General features: G+C 40.6%; 1 protein-coding gene across 7 annotated transcripts in view; it reads left to right on the top strand.

Moving 5' to 3' along the window:
- CLASP1 (cytoplasmic linker associated protein 1) overlaps positions 1–27842 on the top strand; it is a 171212-nt gene that overhangs the window by 117584 nt on the left and 25786 nt on the right. For 4 of the 7 annotated variants that reach the window (XM_079968491.1, XM_079968494.1, XM_079968493.1 and 1 more), the window contains 10 exons: positions 3424–3527; positions 8258–8281; positions 11648–11892; positions 12813–12876; positions 13627–13790; positions 15754–15832; positions 16076–16219; positions 19707–19799; positions 22284–22427; positions 24257–24363. In XM_079968491.1, coding sequence (XP_079824617.1) covers positions 3424–3527; positions 8258–8281; positions 11648–11892; positions 12813–12876; positions 13627–13790; positions 15754–15832; positions 16076–16219; positions 19707–19799; positions 22284–22427; positions 24257–24363 — 1168 coding nt within the window. The remainder of the gene's footprint in view (positions 1–3423; positions 3528–8257; positions 8282–11647; positions 11893–12812; positions 12877–13626; positions 13791–15753; positions 15833–16075; positions 16220–19706; positions 19800–22283; positions 22428–24256; positions 24364–27842) is intronic. The other 3 variants (XM_079968497.1, XM_079968495.1, XM_079968496.1) reach the window with 1 other exon arrangement.

Here is a 27842-nt window from a genome sequence, read left to right as displayed (position 1 = left end):
CAATTTTCTAATGCTCAATAAATAAATGGCAGAGCTGACCAACAGCAAGGATGTGGCTCAAAATTCAGTTGTACAGTGTATCTCTCTGGTGTGCAAATAGCAAAAGTCAGTTTAATATTCTTTGGTAAATACAATTTTTTAAATGATGTTCTATCCAAGCTTTATAAAACTCTTATTTACTGAAAGGCACAAATCAAGCAATTCGAAGCTTGGGTTTTTAAGCTGGCCTGGGTCTTTACGGATTTGCATTAGTTTCTTAAGCCAAGTAGTATAGATTTCTATAGATCATGATTTATTTGAATTTGTGCTCTACATTTGAAAGGTGGCAGATTTGGTAGAATTTGTCTCAAAATGGGTGTCATTGAAAAATTATTTGGGATTTGCCTTGTGCTCTTCTGAAACTTTACTGGAGAACTTCATTCATATCTCTGAAATGGGCTTTAGTACACTGAAAACATACTCATCTGGAGTGAGGGACTGACAAGCCCAGAATTTGTCCCAATAGAAACATGTATTGCATCGTCACCCATCTCATGGGTTCTTCCCATTTGCTAAAAGTAGGGCATATAGCTGCATGCCACCTTGTAACTTAATGTGAGTTTAATTTAGTTGTTTCTGCTGGGTATTTTAAAGGCTTATGACATGATTTATTTTACCATTCTGATTATCCACATCTTTTAAAAAACTATTTTCCCTTTTCTAATGCAGTCTTAGTTTTGCTTGATAACATGTGACAGATAGAATTCAGTTCTGGTTTTTATGAAAATTGTGAGCATTTCAACTGGCATTGCTGGAGCTAGATTTTCACTCTTTACCAACTTACACAAGTAATATTTTCACTTGAAAGTTAATTCCCCAGTGGCATGCCTTTTTCCTGGAGGGTGGCCATAACCACACTGGGATGCAAAGATTTCTTTTACTTCATGATTTGTCAAAGAATTGTTCAGTATTGGAGCTCTTGCCAGGGTGGTTGGGATCTTGATGTATTAAATCAAGTTGGTGATTACTTTCTGGGCAAGAGTACTAGATTTATGTATGTTTTCTGGAGCAAATTTGGTTGCACATACCTCTTTGATCACTTTCTTGTTCATTCGCATGTCACGAAATTAGCCTAGTAAGCTGCATGTGGCACATTCTGGGGCCAGTTTACCATGTATGAAAGTGCAACCAGTTTCTTGATTTTGGGAAGCAGGTAGCAATAGAAATAATGATTTGCCATGTCTGTGGGGAAACGTCACGTCCCAAAATTCCTGTGTACCTTTCAATGGGGCAACGCTATGGCAGTTCTATATTTCAACTGTGGATATTCCACAAATAGTAGAAATGTTACCCTAATCCATGACCCAGCTGAATTTCAGCACTTTCAAACCCCATGCAGATTAGTGGTTCACTTCTTTCATTGAAAGTGGTTAGCTTTGGCTGGATCATACACTTCATTTTATCTCTGCTATTACTGAAATTTTGGAAGATGCAAATCCAGGGGGTGAAATTCTGGCTTTCAGTGAGACCTGAGCAATGCCACCTGAGCCAAAGACATAAGTGCAGTTATCCTGCTATTTGTAGATTCTCTGAAACCTCCTACTCAAATAGTTCCACTGAACAGTGGAGGGCTTTAACAAAGTAGGTAGGTTATAGGATTGTGGCTGTTATATTGCACCAGATACTTACTGATACTTACAAAATTATGGTTGACTAGTACAAAACTTCATAACAGTGCATTTGGCTTGTCACTTCATATACATTGTCACATTTCCACCAGGTCTTCTACTTGAAGATCTACTTGAAACAAAACTGACGTTTGAAGCAAGTATTTGTGCTGCTTCTGCAACTAGGTGCATTAAAAAAGGGAATAGTAGTAACATGCAGTTTTTATTTCCCTGTAAACATCATCAGTCAATTGCTTTCAGAAAAAGCTTTCCATTAAAAAGTTTAATTTTCGCATGTAGTCTACTTTTATTTTTAGAAAATGTGCTTGTTGTAAATTTAAAATGCCTTATCTTGGTAACGCATTTTGAAAAATGAAAAACTTTTGGTATAATTGCCCCAATGCTTAGAAAATTATTGGTTTTGGCCTCTTAACATCGATTCTTCCTTTATGCCATAGTTGATCTGATCTTGCTTCCCTTCCTGCAGACCTAAACAAATATCGAATGCAAAAGTTGAATGCAACTTTTATCTGAGAGAAGATTGCAGAGTTCACAGAGCTCACAAATGATTTTTCCTGTTGAACTTACTCTGTTTATGCCTAGGTTCCTGCATCAGTTGTTATTGAATCTGCAGACCCCCATTAAACCTTGCAAGAAATTCCTATTCATTGGAGATGAAGCTACTTAAGCAAATACTGTTTCTAATTAGTGTGCCCTAAAATATTTGCATGCAAACCACCTTTTTATCACTTATTGCACAGTTGCAAATTATATGGTTCAGTAGTGCAGATTATTATCATTGTCCTTATCTAGCAAGGGAAATATGCAAGGACGCAGCCTTCTGCTGTTGCAGGTAGTTCATATCCATACACTCATCCACTTCGTGATGCTGATTGGGCCCCACTGAACTGACTAGGGATATACACCACCATTCAGCTAATTGCCTACAGCTAGAGTAGGATTGGCATGCCATGTTTCTACATTACTGTTGCTTTTAAAAAGCTCAAACACTGTGATTTTTATTTGATAACCTAAGCTAGCTGTTGGGGAAAAAAATCCCTTTGAAATTCATTCTATCATTATTATCATTATTATTATTATTATTATTATTATTATAGTCTTTCTTCTATAAGGCTGTGAAACCCAGATTCAGATGTAATGCTAAGCCAAAGCATAGCTTACCTCTGTGTAGCCCATCAACAGTAAGGCCACAGTCTTTACTCTGGAATCCGCATGTTTGCTAGTTCGTGCTAAGCCATGTCCTAGGCCACTGTCAGAGTAATTGTTAGCTATTCTAGAGTATTTTAAAAAGTACACATTGCAGGACCTGCAAAAAAAGAAAGAAAATTAATAGAATACTAGTGACAATTTTTCTCTTAAAACACACACACAACACACACTCGAAAATTTTGTTGTGGTACTCATGCATCATCCTTTGAACAATGAGTGATATCCAGAGGTTGTTTCATTAAAAAGACACCATAAAAGAGATCAACTCCCTCCCCTCTGTTTCTCGATAGGAAAGTATTCTGGTGACTTGTCCAATGCTACATCTGGGATCCTAGCTAGCTATGTAACAGGACTCTACATTTTGACAAGTCTGTTGTGGTGCTAAAGAGGTCTGATCATAACAAAACAAAACAGTGCCTGGTAATAATTAAAGCCATGGTGAGAGTTCCCTCTCTGTGTCGGTTCATTCCTGGCCAGCAGCCTTATTAATATTCCAAGGGACTGTGAACTCCCCTAATGATGCCTTTCAATATTGTCTTTTGTGCAGACCGGTTTGGGCTCGGACAGCCAGGCAGGTTGCCTGCCTCTATGAATGCAATGCGAGTTCTCAGCACAAGCACAGATCTGGAGGCTGCTGTGGCGGATGCACTGGTAAGAAGGAAAACACAATGCTACCAACACCAGAAACTGACTTAAAGCTGCCTATTGTACGTACATTCTCCTGTTTCTTGTTTATAACTGTTCCTTTTTAATGTGCGTGACACTGCCTAAATGTCTGTCTTGGAGTTTGGGATATGTGGAATAAAGTTAGTTAATGCACAGCCGTTCTGCACAAGAAGCAGAGCTGTTGTGACTGCTGGCACTGGAGCTGAGAAGATTGACACTAGTAGTCTCAGACAGAAGTGAAGAGTTGCAAGCATTAACTGTTTGATCCTAACTACCCTTATGTGGAAGTAAGCCTCATTTATTTGGATGAGTCATATTCCGTCTAAATGCACTTAGGAGCACAGCCAAAGTCTCCGAATTGCTGTCTGCTCTGTTCAACAGTTATATACCATGGTAGATGAGATGCTTCAGCTGTAAGACATTAAGGACTTGTGTCTCTAGTTCTAGATATTTCAGGTTTGATTTCCAGCACAGTAGGTGTCCCTGGTGTGGTTGGTATCTGGGGGGAGTGTTGGTTGGGAAGTTTCCTGAATTGGGGGGGGGGGGTGTTGCCTGCTTTTTTTTGCTCTGTGTTTTACGTGTTTGGGTGTGTGTGTGTTTAACTCTTTTTTGGGGATTGATAGATGGATGGATAGATAGATAGATAGATAGATAGATAGATAGATGATAGATAGATGGGTGGGTCTGAGTACTGCTGTTACTTCTGTGAAATGGGTATTTTGCAGTTTCTACAACAGTTCCTTTGATTTTCAAATGTGCCTCCAGGCCTGAGAAGGTTGGGAATCTCTCCAGACGTGTTAACAAATTTTGCTTGGCTCCTGAAGGTTGGTTGGTGCATTTGGAAGGCTAAAAATGAATCTCTTTTCCTAGGGAACTCGTGAGAATTGTAGCTCTGTGAGGGGAATAGGGGTCTCCTGACAACTCTCAGCACCCTTAACAAACTACAACTCTCAGGATTCTTTGGGGGAAGCTGTGACAATTTAAAGTGGTATCATAGTGTTTAAAATGTGTGGCGTGAATGTGGCCTTAGAAGTGCTCAGCTGGAAGCTCCTCATTTCCAGAAAATCATCCATTAAGTGCATCTAATACAATGTATTCTGCTATGAGTGACACTGTGGGCTTGATTCTAGCTCCTAGACTATGGGTCCACCTATCTCAGTATTTTTTTACTGAATGAAAATGTTCATCCATGACTGACTTTGTTTTCTCACCCACGACTGAAGAGCTCCCATTAGAATGGATAGCTAGCGAGGCCTCCAGTACAAGCTGTCTCTTGTGTTTGTTAAAGTTGACAGGGAACTACTGGCCCTGAGGTGCAGCTTGTGAATTATACGCTCTCTCTCCCATGCCTCAATAAAATCATAAATCCATAAAGAAAGGGCTGTAGTGAAGTTGGGGCCTGTATTTTTTTCCAAAATAAATTTTCAGATTACCCTGTCAGCTGAAGCATACACGCGTCAGTTATTTTCATCTGTCTAAAGACTGATAGGGAGAAGGGTCCTGCAGTCTCTGCCCTCAACAAGTATATCATAAAATCAATTCTCCACATGGAACACAGAGACAATTTGTTTCTACTTCAAGGTAGTGGTACTTTGCATCGCCAACTAGCAATGCAAGCCCAATCCAGAAAACCCCAGAACTGGTAAGATAGGGCCTTCTCATACTGAAGATATGCAGAGCAGCAGACGAGTCATCTGACTTATTGAAACCCTGTTTCACAGATACCCAGGTCCAGCTGATGTTGCAGTAGAACAAGAAACCCTCCAAAGTCTATTTCTGTTGAATTTTGCTGTTTTTCTTATCGTTGTTACTATTGTGAAAAGGCAGCTGTTTTACTTTTGGTAGCCAGTCTCCTGCCTTTCTCTGTTTCTCACTGAAAAAAAAATCCCCTAATCTCTAGTAGTCTTTCTCACAAAAGCAGCATTCTCTGCTCCCTGCCCCTCCACCTTGGTATTTGAGAAGTCTAGATGCTGGGGACTTCCGGGTTAGCGCGATCGGCTAATGGCGGATTCCCTCCGAGCTCCGGAGGGAATCGGCTCTGCTGAGGACGGGTCTTACCACGTCGGCGACGCGGGGACCCTTAGAAACCGCAGGCGCGGAAGCCTGCGGACTTGGTGACTCGGCGGGCACCTTTAAGCGCCTTCCCCGACACACGAAGAGCCTTTTTAAAGGCTACGGAGAGGGTACGGGGAGTGGCGTGGTGCTGAGAGTAGACCGCTACTTCAGTGGAGCGAAGCCGCGCAGCCATGGCCGGAGAGCGCTGACTTTTTTCCCAAAATTCGGACTGGAAAAAGAACAACCCGTGAGTGAATGGAATCTGGACTTTAAAATTTATACCTTTGAATTCGGTACGACCGGGGGATGTGCTAAAGGGAAGTCCGCACCCCCCCCCCACCTACAAACGATCTAAAGCAAGGATCGGAGAACTAAGGTGGAGAGTACTGTTTTTGGTGTCAGATAAAAGATACTTACAAGAATTTGACAGAAGAAGTCTTGTGCTGGAGAGAAAGTGAGGAATTTTGGAAGTTTTTGTGTAAACCCCCCCCCCCCCCGAACCCGGGAGCGTCCTGTGTGTGAGCCGGAGGAAAAAGAATAAGGAGTTTGACAGCTGTCAAAGGAGCTGTCAAACGGGCGGCTAAAGTTAAGAACTTTGTTATTTAATGACTCTCTGAATTAAAAGTGTTGCATTTGAATTGAGGTGGTTGGAAACAACGTAGCTATAAACAACAAGTAACGGACTGTTGGAAAAAGGACTATCAAGTAATTGGAATCCCCCTAGGGGGAACTAGAGACATTACAATGGCTGCAGAGGGAAAATTACTGGCAGAGATAGAAAAAATGTTTTTTCTCGTGGGAATCCTGCAAGAGCAGAGTACGGCTATGAATAAAGAACTTATGACCTTGAACCCTAAAACAAACAACTCTGCTGAATGCATAAAGGATTTGACTGAAAAGAAGGAGTGAAAAAATTACAGGAAAATACCAATCAGAAGCCTATATTGTCAGGAAATAAAGAAGAAGATCTTTGGACTACAAATCTGCGAAAGATGAGAAAGATGAAGGAAGAAGTCCCTGGAGTCCCTGGAATACTGGAATTTAAAAGAATAAAGAAATATGATTGGGACTTCCTCTTTGAATATGGGAGATCAGCTGACCTTTTGCAGCAACTGCTTTTAAGTATTTTGGATGGAAGAAAATTTGATGTGACTGTGACAGAACTCCTTCGAGACCTGAGGACCAACAAAAAGGGTTATCAACAAAATCGGCAGAGAGAGACTGACAGAGACTTGAAGGCCTCGGATGTGAGGAATCCGGGCTAGGAACTGTTTTTGGGGACATCTGCTTGGGAAGGGATGGAAACCGGGGTAGGGAGGGAGGGGAGAATAGAATTTCAAAATTTTATGATTTTTGTATTTGGCCATTATGACATATAACTAATTAATATATGAAGGGAGAAATTCCTGGAAGGGAAATTAGGTCGACCTTAGAAAAAGGACTTAATGTTTATAATAGAATTGGATAAGTTAAATGTGGATAAGTAAAAAGAGCTAACTTCCAAAATAACAATAATATGTTAAAGATGGGAGATAAGAACTTGCTGAATTAATTATTGGAATTGGGATGTATGAAGAGGGGGTGGGGGGAAGTCAGGGAAAGGGGGTAAAGAAAGTAAGAATATGAAATTATACATGTTTTGTTTTTGTTTTTGTTTTGTGTGTGTGTGTGTGTGTGTGTGTAAAATGTGAAAATCTAATAAAAATTTTATTAAAAAAAAAATAAAATAGAAGTCTAGATGCTGCTCCAAAAAGGCTTTATCCCACCAAACAAGATTTCAAACAAAGCCCCGCAGGTCAAATTCTGTGTCCTGGCACACACTAAATTCTGTACCTGTAAAAGGAGACAACTGAACCTGGTCAAAAGAAGCAAACGTGAAATCAGTGTACAGAACCAGTCTTGTTGATTTGAAGGTCAATGAAAAACATTGGGATAAAGAGATTTTACATTCAGGGGAAGAAATAAGTCCCAGCTGGCTATGAGAGATGGAGGGAGCTCTGGGAGACCATAGTGCAGGCATAGGCCCTCCAGATGTTTTGGGACTACAACTCCCATCAACCCTAGCTAACAGGACCAGTGGTCAGGGATGATGGGAGTTGTAGTCCCAAAACATCTGGAGGGCCAAGTTTGCCTATGCCTGCCATAGTGTATTTGAACAACTTTGGAGAAAAAATAGCTCTTAGTTATTTGGTTTTCTGTGAGGCTAGAGAGCCTGTTATCTCTTCCCTGTCTTGGATTCTGTGTCTGTGGCTGGTAAGGGATAACATGTCCTCAAATGCCACCTTAAGGAGAACAGAAGCATAGGGGTAATAATCAGGACTGCAATTCTTTTTTATTGGAGTTGTATAAAAGTGTCTTAATGGCATCGGATAATATTGGCTTTAAGTGAAGGCAGAATGCTAAGTGCACATCACCTATGCCTGAATTGAAGAGGACTTAGGTTGCATTGGGAAGTGAGATCAGAAGATCAGTCTGTTTGGTGCCATGCTCTGTACCCATTTTAATTTTGTGTTGCTTGAAGTAAATCTGACTGAATTTATATTTTTATTTGCTAAGACACATTTGCTTGTACATTTTTGTTGCAAGTGCAATCCCTGCATAAGCTTCTGACATAATTCTCTTATGCTTTCTCCCGCCCTTCAATCTTTTCCTGCATACAGCTCTTAGGAGACTCCAGAAGCAAGGTACTAGTGCCTGACTTTTTGACTTTTTGTTGTTAAGTTATTTTCCTTTATTTCTTTTACTTTTTTTGCTTCTCCTGTTACAGAATTCATATGGTGCTGATATTCTGATATGTTAGAGCATATTCTGATATGTTAGAGCCCAGCTCTGGAGTCCTATCAAGCTGCGGAATTGGGACCTCAGAAACACGTTCTGGATCATTCACTTAGTGTCTGTGTGTGTGTCAAAGAAAACAAGAAAAGCCAAGAAAAAAAATCTCTTTAATGAATTATGCAAACAAAACATTACTATTGTGTACATGTGTATATGCATATATGCTAAATTATGTAGAGGGTGGGAAAGATAAGGAAATCGGGTGTAATACATAGCTCTGAAAATAATAGTTATTTGATGTTGCGTAGCACAATTAGGTATTTCTAGCAAGGGTGGGAGCATATTCCATGTTGTTGTTGTTGTTGTTGTTGTTGTTTTGCTGTATGCCGCCTTTTCACATTTCAAAACATGCTCAAGGCAGCTTACGACATGAAAATAATACAGAACCACGGTATAGCAAAAGTAGTCATAAACAATAAATAAAATATTTTAAAATACGCAGCCAAACTGAACAGTTTCCACATAAATCACAACAGGATCTAAAATAAAGATACAAAAAACCAACAGCAACAACCCCCCTCACCAAACAACACCCCAGCCCAAGAGTGTTCAGTTCACCTGGAGTCACTCAGGGCTCTGCCATCCCAGGCCAGGTGGGAAAAGGCCTGCAAGGCAGGGAACAGGTCTTCCAGGAACACACAGGCAAGATGGTCTCTCATTTGGCATATAGCTGCCATTCTTCATAATGCATTGCCATCCACACACATTATGTGACAATAAGGACTACATCCAAAGTAAGTATGAATTTTCAAAGTAGCCTATTGCACTCTAGTGATAGCCTCCAGGTTTCCATAAATATACACAATTCCAAAAACAAGAACCTCTCCTAATGCTAATTTTGGGACACCTGGATCTTATGCTGATGCCAGCAGGCAGGGGATTCCCTGTGCTCGTCTTCCACATTTTCTTGGGATTTGAATTTCATTGGGACTAGAGGGAGTGTGCACATCTTTCCTCAATGTATTCTTTGAGTAGCTTTCACGGAGTGTGATGTAATCATTTCAGAAATTCATTTATCATTGCTAAATATCTTACTTGCAAACCTGGGCTTTCAAGACATTGGTTTTCACTAAATGAAATTTGTATTAGCATAATTATGACTCTTGTTTATTAAAGAAGAACCAACAAACACTTAAAACCATAAATATGGCATACTATATAAAATCTGAATAGGTGAATTTGGAGGCAATCCTTGTTATTTATTTACAAAGTGATATCAGCAACAGAATATTTCTCTTTTTCCAGTTTAAATCACTGGCTTGTTAGCTACATGTTTTATCTCTGCAGTTCTTTTCTATATTAGTATTTATGATATCTCATTATCGGTAGTTTCTTCTTTCATGGGGCCTTTTCTTTCTTTTTTTTCTTTTTATTTTTTAATAATATTTATTAAAGATTTTCAAATATAACAAAAGAAAGAAAAACATCCAAATTTCAATATCATCTTTCCAGGACTTCCCTCTCCCCGCCCCCTCTTGTATTCCAATTCTTTCAAATAGATTCAACAAATTCTTACCCCAAATTTTAAAATTATTATCATTAGCCCAATTAAAAAAAAAATATTTTCCCATCCCCTAAAATCGACCTGTTCCCTTCCACGAGTTCCCCTCTTTAATATAAGGTACAGATTAACATAAAAGAATTAAAAAAAGAATAAAATATAATTTAACACCCTTTGGATTCCAAATTTCCCTCCCCCCTTTCCCGGTTGCGTTCCCAATGTCCATCAAATCCACTGTCTCCTGGAGCTCCCACATCTGAACCATAATCTAAGCCATAATCCTTCATCAGTCCGCTTTGCCATCTTTTTAGTAATCTTTACCGTCTTTTAACCATCTTTAATTTCAAATGTCCAATCTTAGAAAGGGTCTATCTTCCAACTTTGTCCAGTTCTTATTTTTCTTGTTGTTCTTGATGTTCTCTCTTCTCCTCTTTTTTTTCTTCTTTTTTCCCCCTGCTCTCCTGCACAAATGTTCTAATTCCAAAAAGCTTGTAATTCCTCTACAGAGGCTTTGTTATTCAGGAACAAAACATTACGTCAAGTCCCTTCCATTCTTCAATAGATAAATCTATTGTCTCCTTTAGTGTGTAGACCTCTGTAGACAAAATAGTGTTCCATTTCTGCAGTTTCCCAGGAGATAAAATGTCCTATTCAAATTCCATGCCAACGATACTTGTAATAACCCACAGCTCCTCTAGAGGGATTATAGTAACTCAGTTTCATTCCCGATCTCACCCACCAGTCAAAGTAACTTATTATTCCTTGTTTTAAACAGTTTATATCCAATTTATAACAAATGTAACCAGCAAAGTCCTCGTAACAAAGTTCTCTTTTTGTTCTTCAGTTTTGGCAGCTCCTTTGACAGCTGTCAAAACCTCTATTTCTCCTCTCCAGGCGCTCTCACGGATCGCTTCCGGGGGGGGGGTTTGTATCTTAATTCCCATTCCACTCTTCTCCTCCAGCCCAACTTATAATTTTCCATCGCGAAATTAATATCTTTATCAAAAGAAAAGGTTGCGCTCGATCTTAGTTATCAGGTCCTTTGCTTTAGCTCCTCAACAACAGGGGGGAGGTTGACTTCCTTTTTATACCTCCCCTGCTCGCTCCGAATTTAAGAAAAAATTTATTCCCCTTTTTAATCCAAGTTCCAATTACTCACGGGTTGTTCTTTTAAGTCCAGATTTTCAATGGAAGAAGTCAGCGCTCTCCGCCAAATGGCATGCGGCTTCGCTCGGCAGGGGAAGCGGAGGACTCACAGCACCACCCCCCCCCCGTCACCCGCTCCGCAGCCTTTAAAAAGGCTCCTTCGCGTGGTCGGGGGGGGGCGCAAACGGTGCCAGCCGAGTCACCATGCCCATGGGTTTCAGCGCCCATGGTTTTTGAGGGTCCCCGCGTCGCCGGCGCGGTAGAACCCAGCCCCTGCCGAGCAGACTCCCTCCGGAGCTCGGAGGGAGTCCACCATTCGGCGATGGCGCCAACCCGGAAGTCTTTCATGGGGCCTTTTCTGTTATCACTGCTTATATTTTGTCCTTTTTAGGGCAGTCTATGCCACTCTTCACTAAGGCTCCTGATGCAGTTTAATTGTGGTTTAAATGTTTTTATGCCATAATCACCAGCAGGGTCAAACAGGCTTCTTTGGTGTTAAATTCCTAGTTTTTGCTTCAGTGTGATCATGTGGAGCCCACTAAGTTCAGGGTTAATTTCCCCCCACCAGAAAAAGCCGGTGAGACGAAGGTATGAGCCATATGGGATGTATTCTGATGACGATGCAAACAGTGACGCATCAAGTGCTTGCTCAGAGCGCTCCTACGGTTCCCGAAATGGAGGTATCCCACACTATCTGCGGCAGACGGAAGATGTGGCCGAGGTCTTAAATCACTGTGCAAGTTCCAACTGGTCTGAGAGGAAAGAGGGGCTAATAGGTCTACAAAACTTACTGAAGAGCCAGAGGACACTGAGGTAATTGTTTTAGTAAGTTTAAGAGATGTATGATTGATTGATTGATTGATTGATTGTCTGTCTATACCGCCCTTTATTTTTAACTCAGGATTAAGGAATGCCCTTGAGTGAGTGTGTGTGTTGTGGAGGTTTCTAAGCAGAGGTTGGATGGCCATCTGTCATGGATGCTTAAGCTGAGATTCATGCATTTCAGGGGGTTGAGCTAGATGACCCTTGGGATCCCTTAGAATCATAGAATTGTAGAGTTCAGTGATAATAAAAGGTTACACAGCAGAAAAAAACATAAGAGGAAAGCCCGATCAGCCATATGCCAAACAGCAAACAAATAGAGGGCAGGTGATCACCCTAAACTAAAAGCCCGTAGGAATGGCATTTGCAGTCTCCCTAAAGAAGGGAAGAAGCTAAATTCTCCTTCTGAGGGAGTGCTGTAACCAAGGAAGCCTTGTCCCATGTAACCACCTGGCGTATTTCTAATACTGGCGGGATGCAAAGCAGGGCCTCCCCAGAAGATCTCAGTGGATGGATAGGGTCATGTTGGATAAGCAGTCTTTGGAATATTCCAGCCCCCAAACACTTGTGGTTTTAAAGTTGGCAACCAGCATCTTAAAATTGGGGCTGTGAAGTAAAGCAGTGTAGATTAAAACATTTTTGATTAATATGGTCTTAATTGTGGGCCCCGTCATCAGGCTGGCAGTAGGAGGGAGACTCATTACACTCAACTACCATATAAAATTGGCATATCCTGAATTAATAGCACCACATATTATATTGTTTGTGAATATGACCAATCTTAAGAACTGTTATTTCATAGTACCACACATTTTATGGTCGGACAGTAAGTGTAAAATACTTCCTTTCCCGCATTTTACAGATACTTTATGTCAGATCTAAAACATTCTCATTTGGGTTTTGTGTTTCAGCCGAGTTGAGTTGAAAAGACTGTGTGAGATCTTCACACGCATGTTTGCTGACCCGCACAGCAAGGTAAAATCTTAAGTAGATCTTGTAAGATAAACCTGTAATATTTTGTGAATGTACACATATTTTTAAGCATTTTGTTGGTATAAAACAAGCTTATTATTGAAACCTTGGTTGTCTCAATCCCTTGACGGCGTCATTATGCTCTGAAACAGATTTGACTTTGTGTGTAATATTTTAAGGCTTCTTAGTGAAGGAAGTGGGGGTATAAAGAAATTATCTCACTACAGAATATTTGTGCCTTTCTTCCTGAAGCTTGAGCATTGCAGAAGTAGGGCTCATTTAGGGCAGAACATCTCCTTAATGTGCAGTAAGAACGGTTGTTTCAAAATATGTTACTTGCATAATTTGTAAACACTTAACTCTAGCCTATAATAAAACAAATGTCTCAAACTTTATGTGAATGCATATATTATCTGGGTATTGGGGGAAACTGCCCTAGAGCAGTTGGCTTTGGTTCTCCCTATCTATGTACTAATGAATGGTTTGTTTTGTTGCATGGCCTGTTTTGCGGTGGAATTCACTACAGAGAGTAAGTGTATTCTCTTTCCTCCTCACCCCCACCCCTCCATGTCACCTCTTTTATATGTTTAATATGGCACATCCTGAAAGTTTACAGTGCTAACATTGTTTCTAAAAGTATTCTGTATCTAAAGTAGATCCCCCCCTTTTTTTCTTCTTCTTTTGGACATGTTTGTTGTGTTATTATAACTATTATTCTCTCCCCCCCCCACCTTATCTCTATATTTCTTATAGGTTTTCAGCATGTTTCTTGAAACCCTGGTAGACTTCATCATTATTCACAAGGATGATTTGCAGGATTGGCTTTTTGTCCTGCTGACACAGTTGCTCAAGAAGATGGGAGCTGACTTGCTGGGCTCAGTACAGGCAAAAGTGCAGAAAGCTCTGGATGTAACAAGGTAGTGTGTCTGCAAATAACAATGGATGACCTGTGAACCTACCAGCAAGGTGACTTCACCAGACATTTAGACACAATGGTCCGCTTTGGATATAACATGAAATCGTAGTTTAACATCACAGGAAGAAGCCTGCTTGGACCCCATGCACAAGCACACCCTACTTCCTGCTCCTCTGATGCAACCACAACAAGGAGATCAGCAGAACATTTCTTGATTTAAACTAACCACAGTTTGTTGCTGCATCTAGACCATTCTGTGATTAGTTTAAGCCATGGTTTATCGAAACAAGTTAAGATCAATTTTTGTTTTTTGGCTTGTTCTAGTAAACCAGGAATGGGGAATCTGGGCCTCCAGATGATGTTGGATATCAACCACTTGAAATTTAATAAATGAATAAAAACGATCAAACAATTGATGACCGTTTAAACTGGGTGTATGGGGAAGTATTATTGTTGTTGTTGTTGTTGTTGTATGTCTTTTCTGTGTTTTTATATAGTAACCCCCCCTGTGATCCTCTGATGAGGGGAAGTATAGAAATAAAATGCTCAACATCCCCAGCTGTTGATCAGTCATCAGGGATGATCAGAATTGTAGTTCAATAATATCTGGAGGGCCAAAGATTCCACATTCTTGAAATAAGCCACAGTTTAAACTAACTGCAGTTCCTAGTTTGGATGTAGTAAGAGACTACAGTTAATTACAACCGGGAAGTGGGTGCTTCCAATAAAATTCTCATGGCTACATTGGGCGAGGAGAGAGTGCTTACGCTTGAATCTCAGGTAGTCTTGTTTCTCTAACACTAAACTGGTTTAGCAGTATATCTAAACCACGCCATTGTAACACCTAGTACATTTCAGGAGAGAAGCTATTTACTTTGCTTTACTACTTGAGGGAACCTTGCTGTTCATTTAAAACCAGCATAAACGTTGGAGCCTAGAGGTCACACCCACACCATACATTCAAGGCACTCTTCTACAACTTCAATAGTCATGGCTTCCCCCCCAAAATCCTAGGAACTGCAGCTTGTTAAGGACTCTTAGGAAGCCCCTTGCAGAACTACAATTCCCTGCACCCTTAACAAACTATAGTTCCCAAGATTCCTTGGGCTAAGCCATGACTGTTAAAGTTGTACAAGAGTGCTTTAATTTATGACAATGGATTCTTGACAGTTTTTCAGCAGCCAATAGTTAAGGTCTATGCTGGGACTGCATAAGTTGGAAGATGTCGTTCATCAACCACTACGCTATAGAACTTCCCTCCCTTTTCAGAGGGCTTCCATGGAACCCCAGGTCAAAGAAACAAGGGCTGCATGTAGCAATGCCCAAAGAACCATCTTTGCATTTTTGCAATTTTTTTTGCATGTTTGCATTTGAGACTCGTCTTTTTTTAAAAAAAGATTATTCTGTTTTTTGTGCTCCACACCCAGGCTGTGAGTAGTAAATGCTGCATCATTTCTCCATCTGAGACAAGATCTTACAAGAAAAGGAAAACTGAATGAAACAGAAAGTGGGGAGTGGGGAGAGAACTATCTTTTTAGAACCTTTGTTATTGACTGAACATTAGCCATGTCTGCACACCTCAGTAAACCATAGGTGAATGCAATATGTATGAACAAGAACAAGACACAACATGCCTGGAAGCCACCCTCCCCCTGCTCCTCATCCCACACAGCCTGGAGGACGACTTCAGAAGCTCTCATTTGCACTCTCAATTAATCGGTTTCCCATGACATCCAAACCTGAAAGTGGCTAGTCTTAACTATGGTTAATTTAAATAAGCCAACTTCAGCAATTATATTTGCAAGTTGTTTGAGATTAACCATAGTTAATCCACAGGTTGCTGATCTAAATACTACAAACCGTGGTTTAGCATCATGTGCAAATGTGGCCTCTTGTGTGCATAAATGTTGTGACTAGTAATGGAATTTGTTGTCATGCATTGTTTTCTTTTCTTTCCACTCTAGGGATTCTTTTCCGTTTGATCAACAGTTTAATATTTTGATGAGATTTATTGTAGATCAAACCCAAACACCAAACCTTAAGGCAAGTAAAAGCTTTTGCATTAACATTGGGAAATGCTTGCATCTGAGAACATAGTACTTGACCACAGACCACAGTGGGGAAGGTAGTCTTTTGTCCAGTGTTTATATTTTAGTGGCGTTCAGAAAATCTAGAGATGACTTTTATATAGCAATCAGATTCTTGAATAGGAGCAGGGAAAGATCTTGGGGTTTGGGGAATTTGCAGTGTTCTATCTTACTTACAGAAGTATCCCACTCACTTTAGGTAAAAGTGGCCATCCTGAAGTATATTGAGTCCTTGGCCAGACAGATGGACCCCACAGATTTTGCAAACTCCAGTGAGGCAAAACTTGCTGTTTCTAGGATCATTACTTGGACAACAGAACCAAAGAGCTCAGATGTGAGAAAGGTGAGTTAAAGCAACGACAAGGGTTAAGTGTCAGAATTTTCTAAGTTAATATAAACCATTATAAACATTGTGAAATTGAATAGGTCAAGTAATTTGATTTTTGAATGGCTGTATCTATATCTGTCACCTTAGATAAAGTTTATGGCTACTTGACCATCCATTTTTGTCTTCCATAGCATTATATGAATAACCAGAAGAACTTTGAGCTCTTTTTTTTTAATACATCTGACGGATCAAATGGTATTTTACTTTGAAAAGAGAGAGCCAGTTATTCACCATCCACAATATTTACATTCCTATTAGATAATACAAGATTCCACTCCCTAGATAGAACAAAAACAGGATCTAGAAGCATATTTTCTATGAACCCTAAAATTCAGAGAACTTGCTTGCTTGCTTGTTTTGGAACATTTCTGCACCACCCACCCCCTTTATCACTTGGTCTAGGATGATTTAAAAAACATTAAAACAAATTAAATACAGCCAGTAATAATAACAGATCAAACAGCATAAAAAGTAGTAGCAACAATAGGAGACAATCTTCACAGAGTAGGTGAAATAATTGAAAGGCCTGGGAGAATAAGAAAGTCTTTGTCTGGTGCCTGAAAGATAACAAGGTAGGTGCCAGGTGAGCTTTCCTAGGAAGGAAGTTCCACAGATGGGGTGCTGCAACCAAAAAAGGCCCTTCTCTGCTCACTACCTAATTCCCCTTTTAACAGTGGGAGTACCCAAATGGCAGCATGAACAGATGTTACACACACACACACACTTTCAGTTCATACATAATATTTATTTCATATAATTACAAAAGAGGCACTTTGGAATTGTCTACAATAAGCAGAATACCTTTCTGTAAATAAGTGCTTTGCATTACTACAGTATTATGATGCTCTGGCTCCCACCCCCATACTTTCCTTGCATTCTTTAAAGCTAGATTATTTGGATTAATTAATAAGAAGATTTCCACAGCAGGGCAGTGTCTGGAACCTTCTGTTTGTTTGTGTGTGTGTGTGTGTGTGTGTGTGGGAGAGAGAGAGAGAGAGAGAGAGAGAGAGAGAGTCTTTGTTGTGCTGCCCATCCTTAATGGGCTAATTTACATGTCTCTGTGTGATAAAGAAAGAAAAATATAGCTTTAAAGCAACTTGCTGGTGAAATAGCATTTTAGCAAGGTCTAGGAAGTTTCCAGCTCTGCCATTAGGTGTCACCATTGCTACACACAAGTTGAGAGGAATCTCACCTTGTTAAAGTTTAGATAAGAAGAAAAAGATACAACCTGTGGATGTTAGGGAGGATAAGGCAGCAGGTGATAAAAACACAGAGAGAAACTGAAGAGAAAGGTCCACTCAGAAAAACCTAAATGTCAGTGAAAAATTACTTTATCCAAACACAGATTTCATACAAAAGACAAAATAGGCATTTGCATGCAAATACAAAAAGCATTAACTGCATAATTTTCACATGGGAAGGAAGCAAATTATGGCTATTTAATTCAATTATAAATGATCTGAAGTCAGTTTTTGCTGTTAACACCAAATTAAAATCAGAAGCAGACAGTGAAGAATTCTAAAGGCGTCTCTTCAAACTGAATGACTGAGCAAAAAAAGTCTGATTAGATTCAGCACAAGTAAGAGCAAAGAGATAGGGGGTATGTAAGGAGGGCTCTTTAAATATACTTATTCATAGAAAAGCATTCTGGAGAAGTATAAAACTTGCACTTTTCAAAAGACAAGGGGGAAAAGGAGCCTTTAAAAACCTCTTTCACACTGGTATTTTAAAATGTCTTTGATGCCATTAGAACCTATAAAGATCTCTCTGTTCCTAAGCCTTGTTTCCAAAACAGTGGCCATCAGTTTTTGTTTGTTTTGAATGAGAAGCTCAAGAGCAATTTTGGCCAGTACATGCGTTTTGAGTTCTGCAAATAATAGTTTTTTAAAAAATAGGGATGAGTGTTGCTTGGCAGTAGATTCTGGGCAGACAAAAGAAAATACTTCCTCACATGGTGCATAGTTAATTTATCTAATTGCCTGTCACAAAATGTGCAGGTCTCCAGTAGCTTAGATGGTTTTTTTAAAAAAAGGATTACGCAATTTCATGGAGAATGGGTTTTAAATATAGTGGCCAATGTGGTGTTTTCCCCAGATGTGATCTACTCCCTTCAGAACCATCTAGCATGGCCAGTGGTCAAGCATGATGAAAGTTGTAGTTCACAACATCTGGAGGGCAGCACATTGGCTACCCTGATCTAAGAAAAGCTATTTACCATTATATCTGAGTGAAACTTCCATGTTCAGAGGAACTAGACCTTGAATACTAGTCACAACAAGAGAGGGCTTTTTCCTTCCTGCCCTGCTTTTGAAGGCTTCCTGGAGGCATCTGACTGTCCACAGTTGGGAACAAGGTCCTGACAATATGGATCCTTGGTCTGAATGAGCAGGGCTGTTCCATAAAAGTTCCAACAGGGTTTTGTTGGACAGTGTATGTCTCTTGGACAAGTCATTCATCTGCCATTGTAGCTTTCAAAACGCGGCAGCTAAATGGCAGTCATGGCTGGTACAATGGGAGCTCCACCAATGCATCCATGGAACCCTGACCATGGCCCTGTGAAAACAGGATGCTGGGCCATGGACCTGATCCATCAGGTTCTCCTTACATTCGTATCCAGGTAAGCTATGGTGATGCCAGTGTCAGGGGGACAGCTCCGTGGCTCTCCATCACTGTTCTCAACACTACTGCTAGGTGAATGTGCTCTGGAAATTCACGTACCAGGCTTAGGCAATCCAATCTGCTAGCACTATTGCAGCAAAAGGCTATCTAATCAACGCTCAGGCAAATATGTGGTGTTGCTGGAACACCATGGAGTGATGTGCTGCTTCTTTGCTGCCCCGGACTGCAATCCTATACACATTTACCTGTGAGTAAGCCCCACTGAAAGCATTGGGACTTCATAGACATGTATAGGATTGCGTCGTTTGACATACTTGCAGTTTGTATTAACATAGTTCTTGCCTAATACTCTGAGGTTCCTAAAGCTTCTTAAAGCTTACTTTGGTTTTAGGAGGGAAAAGATTTGTGAGCAATCGATTTGAGAAGTGCAGTATAAAGTCCATGTGCTTTTTTCTCTCTCTCTCAAAAAAAGAGAAGATGAAAAATAATGTTTAGCAGCAGTTATTAAGGTGGGAGTAATTAAAGTCTGATAGTACCTTTAAGACTGCTGACTGCTGCATGAGTAACAGAGCAGAATTCAGATAGAATCCAATGCCACTAAAATAATAGATGAGATCCCAGCCAAAATAAGATGTAAAAGATCTTAGTGATCAAGCAATTTAAATTTTACAGCATTGGCCTCAAGTTTGAGAAGCACCACCTGCTTTGAAAATGCAGCCCTGGCAAGAAACTAAAATATGCAACTGCTTTTCTGTATGGGTCACTGAAAATATTGTGCTTGCTTCTACTAAATCCTGTCCCCTTTCCTATTTGTTGACCTCAGACCATGCATAGTTGGGTAGGTGAGGATATACCAGCTAGACCATCAGCCTCATCAGGTCCTGGTGAAGGAAACTTGGAAGAGAAGTGTAAACAGGTAGATTAAAAAGTAGTGTACACTAATCATAAGGTATACTCTCTGTTTGCAGTCCAGAGTTCTAATCTAGTCTACATCATCTGTGGAGAGAAATGGGGGCCTGAAATAAATATGCAGTGCTGACTGTGTGTGTGTGTCTGTGTGTGTGTCTGTGTGCGTGTGTGCAAATAACTTGGATTGATGTATGTTTTCTTTCACTCAAGAGTTTGAATTAGATGAAGTGTAATCATTACTGTCTAAAAGAAGCTCTGCAGTTAGTTGCACTGCATGATGAGTTCACATCTCAAGGTTGGGTGGAAAGGGACTGAAGGCTCCTGGCGCAAAGTTGGGGTGTGCCTGCTTTTACATCTGCATGCAGAAGGCACACCCTTTGAGTATTAGCCCAACACAGCTCTGCCCTATTACAGGAGACAAAGGCAAAATGACATTTGTCTACGTAGAAAGACAACTTTGGTTATGCCCTTCAGTGGCATTTGAGGAATGGCAATCTCAAGTGCAATAAGCTCCTTTACTAGAGAGAATTTTGGATTCAGATAAATGACATTGTAATTATTCCTGGGGGGAACAGACCTGCAGTAGAAACTGGTAGGAGCCTGCTTCAGAACTGCCAAGACAACTGAAAGGAGCAGTCATTGTCCTGTGGCTTTAGGAACAGAAGGGTTAGTCAGTTCAGAAATGAGTCAAGAGGGGCTTTGAATCTGCTCTTTTCTAGGACTCCACAACCCTGAGATCTTGCTTGCCTAGGTGCACTACTGATTGCATGTAGGCATCCTCCGACAAACTAAAATTCCAGCGCTTGGATCTGCATGATCTGTCCCGAGTGCTTATGTACTTTGGCATGATTTCCTGCTTTTCCCTATTATTTTATTGCATCTTTGATTTGTCATAATATTTTCAGTTCAGAGAATGTTCTTTTGATGAATGTTCTTCAGTTCTGTAGAACAAGATGAACAGGAGTGATTTCCACCCTCTTTCTGGGTACAGTACAGTCAGATTCTCTATGCAGCTGGAAGATGCTCTGGCCAGTGGAAGGAAACTATTAGGCCTTTGTAGACAACAGACACACATTTTCTCTTCTTCAGGTGCAGCAGTTTGCTTATGGTGGATGGAAAGGGTCACCATTTAAGGACTGAATCTTAACACACCTTTGAACAGCCGGTTTAGACCCTGACAAGTGACCCTTAGGGCTGACTTCATGGCACATGTAAACAAGAAACGAGATGGCAGTTGGATAGTGAATACTGGATGTGGATTCTCCCCTCCCTCCCCAAGCAAACTCCAGCACCTTTTGGCTACCATATTGCCCAAGTTTACTGACTACATCAGCTTTCAGTCCAACTGAAAATGTTCTCATGACCAGAGTAGTCAGAATTTGTAGTTAATGTGTTGAAGCAGCCGCAGCATTTGAGGCTACTGTCCTAAACACACACACACACACACACACACACACACACACACACTTACTAGGGAGTAAAATCCATTGAGCTCAGTAGGATTTACTTCTAAGTAAACATTCTTAGATTGCACTGTGTTTATATCCACATATGATGAGTCTGTTACATGGGGTTTATTCTTCAATTGAGATATTTCAGATAGACTTCATGTGCAAAAACTGACTGCTCAGTAGTTCCACTGGAGGGTGGAGTGTAAGATGCTGGTCTGGAGTTTAGCTTGTTAAATGTCCTAAAAGGCTTTGTAGGGATTAGTAAATTTTGAAGTTGTGTAACATGAGATATGTACCTCTACTAGGAAAAATACTGCATTGCTTGGGATATATTCAGTGGTGTCCCTCTACTTATGCAAGACTCTTAGAACCGACAGAGGTCTCCATCACCATAATGTGGAGGGAAGTGATGTCCACCTATTTCCCCATTCTCGCTGTGCTTCCCCCAACCTCCAGAGATTTGGGGGGACCCTTTGGAACAACATGGGAAATGGCGGAGACTGCTCCACCAGGGAAGAAGAATTGGCAAAAGTCGCCTCCCTTCCTGTTCTACTGATGGAAGCTGCCACTAGATCCAAGAGCCTTCTATCCAAAAGCAACATACAAGTCTATGTGATACACGTTCTTTCGATGTGCTCTTTTATTTAAAGCACTGCAGCTCCCCTTTATTGTTTGACACCATGGTGGATTAGGTAACCCTGTTGTCTGATGCAGTAAGGCGGTTCTGAAGCCCCAAGGCTAGATAGCTGAAACAAGATATTTCATTGGACTTGGGAAGTACTTTGTGCATACACCTTTGATGCAATTCTTGCAAAACTTCAATGGATTGATCTCATTGTTATGGATGTGCTTCGTTGTTATGGATACTGTTAATGAATGTTAATTCCATCTAATTGAAGCTTGTCACGAAACACTATATGTATTAATGGATCTTAATCGCATCCCATGTTATTACTGGTAAGACTCTCCTCAATAGAACATAAGCAATTTTTAAAGGTTGCCCTGATGTTGATTGGTGGGTTTTTTTTATTCCTTCCTAGGCAGCGCAAATAGTCCTGATTTCTCTGTTTGAACTGAACACTCCTGAGTTTACCATGTTACTTGGTGCCTTGCCCAAAACATTCCAGGACGGTGCTACCAGGCTGCTACACAACCACCTCAAGAACTCCAGTAACACTAGTGTGGTGAGGCTGTGACATATTTTCCTTAAAAATCAACTGAGGCATTGATTTATGTTAAGCTGTTGATTAGGTCTGGCCAATGTATCGATATATAGCCCAGGACCAGTATGAGTAGCATATCATGATGTTGGTTACACTTGCTGGTGAAACCGCCGTGCTCCTGAATCCCTCTGCTAGCAGCACCTGTTGGACGGAGCCAATGCAACTTGCTTGGCTGGTGATACATCGTGATGTTGAAAACCTAACATTGCCTAGCCCTACTGTTGATCTGTTCAGAGCTAAAGCTCTACGCTAAAATCACACAGCGTTTGTTTTACAGGATACAGTCAAACCTCAGTTGTCAAACGTAATCCATTCTGGAAGACCGTCTGACTTCCAAAACGTTCAACAACTGAGGCACAGATTCTGATTGGTTGCAAGAGCTTCTTGCACTCAAGCAGAAGCCGCATCGGATGTTCAGGTTCCAATAAATGTTCAACAAAGGGTGAATTTACTTCTGGGATTTCGGCATTCGGGAGCCGAAACGTACAATAACGGAGGCGTTTGGGAACCAAGGTTACACTGTAGTATAAAAAATACTTTTTGACAAAGTAGGTATACAATTGTACATAATTGTACATAAAGCACTTCTGCTTTTTCAGTTTCTTCAAATATGGGCTCACTAAAAAAGGTAAAGGTACCCCTGCCCATACGGGCCAGTCTTGACAGACTCTGGGGTTGTGCGCCCATCTCACTTAAGAGGCCAGGGGCCAGCGCTTTTATAAGAAGCTTGGCATTGTCTAGATCAGTGGCATTTGGTATTCTTCAGACATGGACTACAACTCCCATCCGGCATGACAAATTATCAGTGTTGGTGGGAAGTCTAGTCCACGACACCTGAAGGCTATCACATTGGCTTTCCCTAGCCTTGGGTTTTGAAGAATGGCTTCTAAAAAGCAGAGGTGACAACAAAGCTTGTTGGTGCTCAGGCAGGGATCGTAATAGTAACTTTCTCAGTAAAGATTGTGGAGCCAAATTATATTATTTGGCTCAGGTTAAAGTCCAAGTTGGAGAAGAAGCTTATCCTCACCTTCCACCTCTTCCATTGACAGGTGAGGTGGGCAGTCTCCTCCTCCTCCAGCATTCTAATGCATTGCATAGCAGCATGCCAGGACAAAAGACCACATTGGCCTTTGGGTTTTTCCCAAAGGATACTGATGTTGGAATAGTCCTGTTGGAAAACTGCAGTTCCCAAGGGCATTTGGCCAGTCACTGGAGAGAGGAGGAGAGACCTTCCTCTTTCCCTCTTCCATAACTAGACCAGAGTTTGTCACTGCTCCTTTCAGGTGGGGGAATGGGCAGAGTGGTGGATTGTGGTAGGCAATTTCTGAAGCTTCATTGTCCCGAAAAAATAAGCCAATCTACTTCTGAAATTTTTTTTTGGGGGGGGAGTAGCTTGGCTTATTTTATTTAGAACATATGCATGTGTGTATGCAGTGCTTTTTTCTTTAAAAAATATGTTTAGGGGTACTCTCATTTTGACTCGAAAAAATCACCATTTTATAGTTCAGATCAGGAAAAATAAATACAGTAAATGGACAAAAGTACAAAGATTTACAAAATGTTTAGGGGTATGTGTCCCCCCAGAAAGAAGCACTGTATATATGTATGTGTGTGTGTGTGTTCCAACACAAGCCAAGGAGTCATTTATTCCAACAACTTAATTAGAAAAATTAATCCTATTTAAGTGACGCATTATATGAATGAGGACAAAATGGTTCCGTATTTATTCATCTTCTTGTTGTGCCACATGTTATTTGCCCCTTATCCTCTTTTTTTGCTTGTACACTTAGGGTTCTCCTAGCAATACTGTTGGCCGAACTCCTTCACGTCACCCTAGCAGCAGAACCAGCCCCTTAACTTCACCTACCAACTGTTCTCATGGAGGACTCTCCCCAAGGTAATACTGCAGCTTCATTTTAAAAAAGATTGATAGGTGTCTGAGCGGCTTTTCTGTGTGAAACATGCCTGAAAGGTGACTCCTCAAGAAGCGGCAATGTAGGAAAATATGTAACACATTTGCTCCGCTCTGAAAGTGGGTCAGGAAACGAAGCTTGTGTCTGTACCTTAATAAAACCCTAAACTTGTCCTTATATGACAGCTTTTGCACAGAGTACAAAACGCTTGTTTATAATAAGATGTCTAAAAGCTAATATAGATGTGGCAGACTGAACTATAGGCTCATACAAATGCACATGCTCAAGTATACATCACAGCCTTCTGTAAAGGGGATTGTATTGTATATTTTTTTTCTACTTCGCTGTACAATTGAATTTTAATAATGCATTATCAGGTTCGTATCAGAGGATGTTACACTGCTTGTAGCTGTAGGTGCGACTGGGTGTGTTCCTTGTGCATTGTAACAGAGAACATTATGAAAGCTGTGTAACATGGTAGAATTTTGTTAGCGGAAACTATACGCACATGCCCTGATCTAATGGCATAGCCTTCAAAATGTATTTTATTTTACTTTTTATTGCATTATTCCTCCAAGGAGCTCAAGTTGCTGCAGCTCCCACCTCCCCAATCTATTGGTGAGAATCTGAGGTGAGATAACCACGTAGCAAAAGTTGCGCCCAGTTCCAGTCACCACACAGAGGCAGCTTAAGGTTCACAATAGATTACTGCAGCATATATAGGCTTTTGCAGATACATATATGTACACAAGCAGAAAGTATTTCTGTTGCTACAGCAATTCAAGATGTAACACAGACTCTGACTCACTTCTTAAGACTGACCCTGACACTACAGCACAATTCCCCCGACTGATGAGCTGACATGCCTTAATCATTTATATAGTCAGCACTGGACTGTTGCTGTAGCAGCTGGCTTGGCTTTCCCCGCTGCTGTTGGCTTATCTCAACCATGTAATAATTTGCGCTCATGAAGTAAATTCACACCTTCCTCCAGGGTCCTCCCAACATTTATATTCACCATAACCCTGTGAGATAGATTAACCTATCCCACTATCATTCAATGAGCTTCACAGGTGAGTAGGATTTCAACCCTTCTCTCCCAGGTCTTAATCCAGCACCCTAATCATTTCACCACACTCACTGAAGGGGATAGCTGTAACTTTGTTTCCTGGGTTTGGGGGTTTGGGTTTTTTTCTATTTTAGAACAGGGGAGCTGGTAACACACAGGCTTGAAAGGCTGGCAAATAATTACCAAGCATCTGTGCCACAACGAGGACTTCAGAAGTAGAAGGGTAGACTACATAGATCAGAAGTAGCTGACATGGTGTCCTCTAGATGTTGTTGGACTTCAGCTCCCATCATCCCTGCCAATTGGCCGTTTGGATGGGAGTTGGGAGTCCAAGCAACAGCCAGAGGGCACTACTTTGGCTACCCCTTGCGCTAAGTTGTTCCTGTGCTAGAGTGATACAGGGGACAGTGATACAGTCCCTGCAAAGCTTTATAAATAAAATACTAATAAAATGCAACCTTTGTTTTAAACAACACAGTAGCATGGGTATCAAGGGGGAAGGGAGGAACAGTATCACTGTTGTATGTGTTAGCCATTAGGTTCCCGTGACACCTGTACTGTCACATTCCACATAGTAGTCATCACAATTGCAATCTGGGCGGGGGATCCTATTCCTCCCCCCCCCCCAGCAACCACAAGGGGAAATGTGATTTTCCTGCAATAAAGCTGCTACCTTCAGGACATGTTAGGCTGAATAGCTTGAGGAGCCTAGCCTCAGTTTGAGGAACCCGCATGGCATATTTCAAGGATTTGAGCAAAAAGGCCAGGGACAGATTAGATCAGGGAAAGCAAAGGGCATGGTTGAATATACTTGATGTTTAGATTAGGGGATGTGCTATAGCTTATTGGTTTAGTGCAGGCTTCGTATGCATAAGGTCCCAGATTCCTGACCTAAAAACACTCATCTGAGGCCCTGGAGAGCCAGCTTCTTAATGTTCATATAATACTCCTTTTCCAGTGAAATAAAATTTAGGGACAATTTAGACTAAAAACACACAAATGTCATAAAGGGCCCTGAGGTAATTGACACCAAATTTGTACTAGAGACCAAATGATTTGCTTCCATAGTGTTCATCACAATACACTCATAGTCAGAGTAAAGTGTTGCAGCTCGGTATTTAGAAACATTTTCAAAAAAGTTTAATTGTCCAAGATGCACATTTTAAGCAATATAGATGCACTGAAGAAGACTTCCATTGCTAGATATCAGTAAAACGGACAGTGTTGATATTTGCATCATGATGTCACTTGGCTATGCAGTTCTTGTTCTCCTAACCACACACATTTCTAAGTGTGACTCTGCTATTAGGTAAAGAGCCTAGAAGGCAATGCTTTAGCTCAAACATCTTATTGAGGGTTCCATTCTGTACACATACCAGTAGATGCACATCTTTGAGCTGGATTCAAAAAACATATTAGATCAATACCTTTATTAAGGCAACCAAAATATCACCAAACAATGTGCAAACTTTCAGGTTCTCCAGAACTCTTAATCTGGCTAGATAGTAAGCAGAACAAGGGTGTTGCAGAGAAAATCATGGCTGATGGGGTTTCTGGTATTCAGCCAATTATTTGCTTTTTATTTCTGGCCATTTCTGTTGCTTTCCTGTTCATTTTTGTAGCTTTCATGTTCAGCTCTCTGAAATGCTTGCTGCATTTTTTAATTTATTTACTGTTTATTTATTTCTAATTGTGTTCTGTTTTTTATTTTTGTTGTTGATGCTGCTGTCCTTGAGTTTTAAAACAGACAAAAAAGTAAAATCCTGCACCTAGGTCACAAGGTTGACATAGGAACACAGCCTTGAACTATGAATGAATGAATGAATGAATGAATGAACGAATGGTTTGTAGTAGTGAGATCAACGTCTTGTATTATTCTTCAGATGCTTTGGGGCTGATAATGCCTGAGAACACTCTAACAAATAATTCCTCTTCTGTTTGAAATGTTATTTTCTTGATAGGATGTGGTATTTTTGAATTATAAACCTGTCCACTTGCATGGCTATAAAGTGACAGGATTGGTGGACACTCTCTCTCTCTCTCTCTCTCTCTCTCTCTCTCTCTGTGTGTGTGTGTGTGTGTGTTTCAAAAGTTGGGATTGAATGACTTTGGATGATTCCCTCACAGGTAGGTGAGATTGGCATCTGTGGAATTTATTGCCCTTTCTTTTCCTTCTCTGTGAACCAGTATCTGCAAGCATAACTGCTCTTCTTATCTCTTTTTCTTGGGTGACTTTCCTTATTCTGCTGCTCAGAAAGAAACTCCTGTGACATGCAATAGAATTATTTCTGACTTCCCATTTCCAGTCTTGTAGCATTTTTCATACACCAATGTGATCTTTACCTTTATAACGTATTTAAAACTCAATAGAAACAAAGTGACGGATTGAATATT

The sequence above is a fragment of the Podarcis cretensis genome, assembly GCF_951804945.1.
Source record: "Podarcis cretensis genome assembly, chromosome: 1".
Classification (NCBI taxonomy): domain Eukaryota; kingdom Metazoa; phylum Chordata; class Lepidosauria; order Squamata; family Lacertidae; genus Podarcis; species Podarcis cretensis.
The sequence above is the reverse complement of the archived record's forward strand: the minus strand, read 5'-3'. Positions and strand labels throughout refer to the sequence as shown.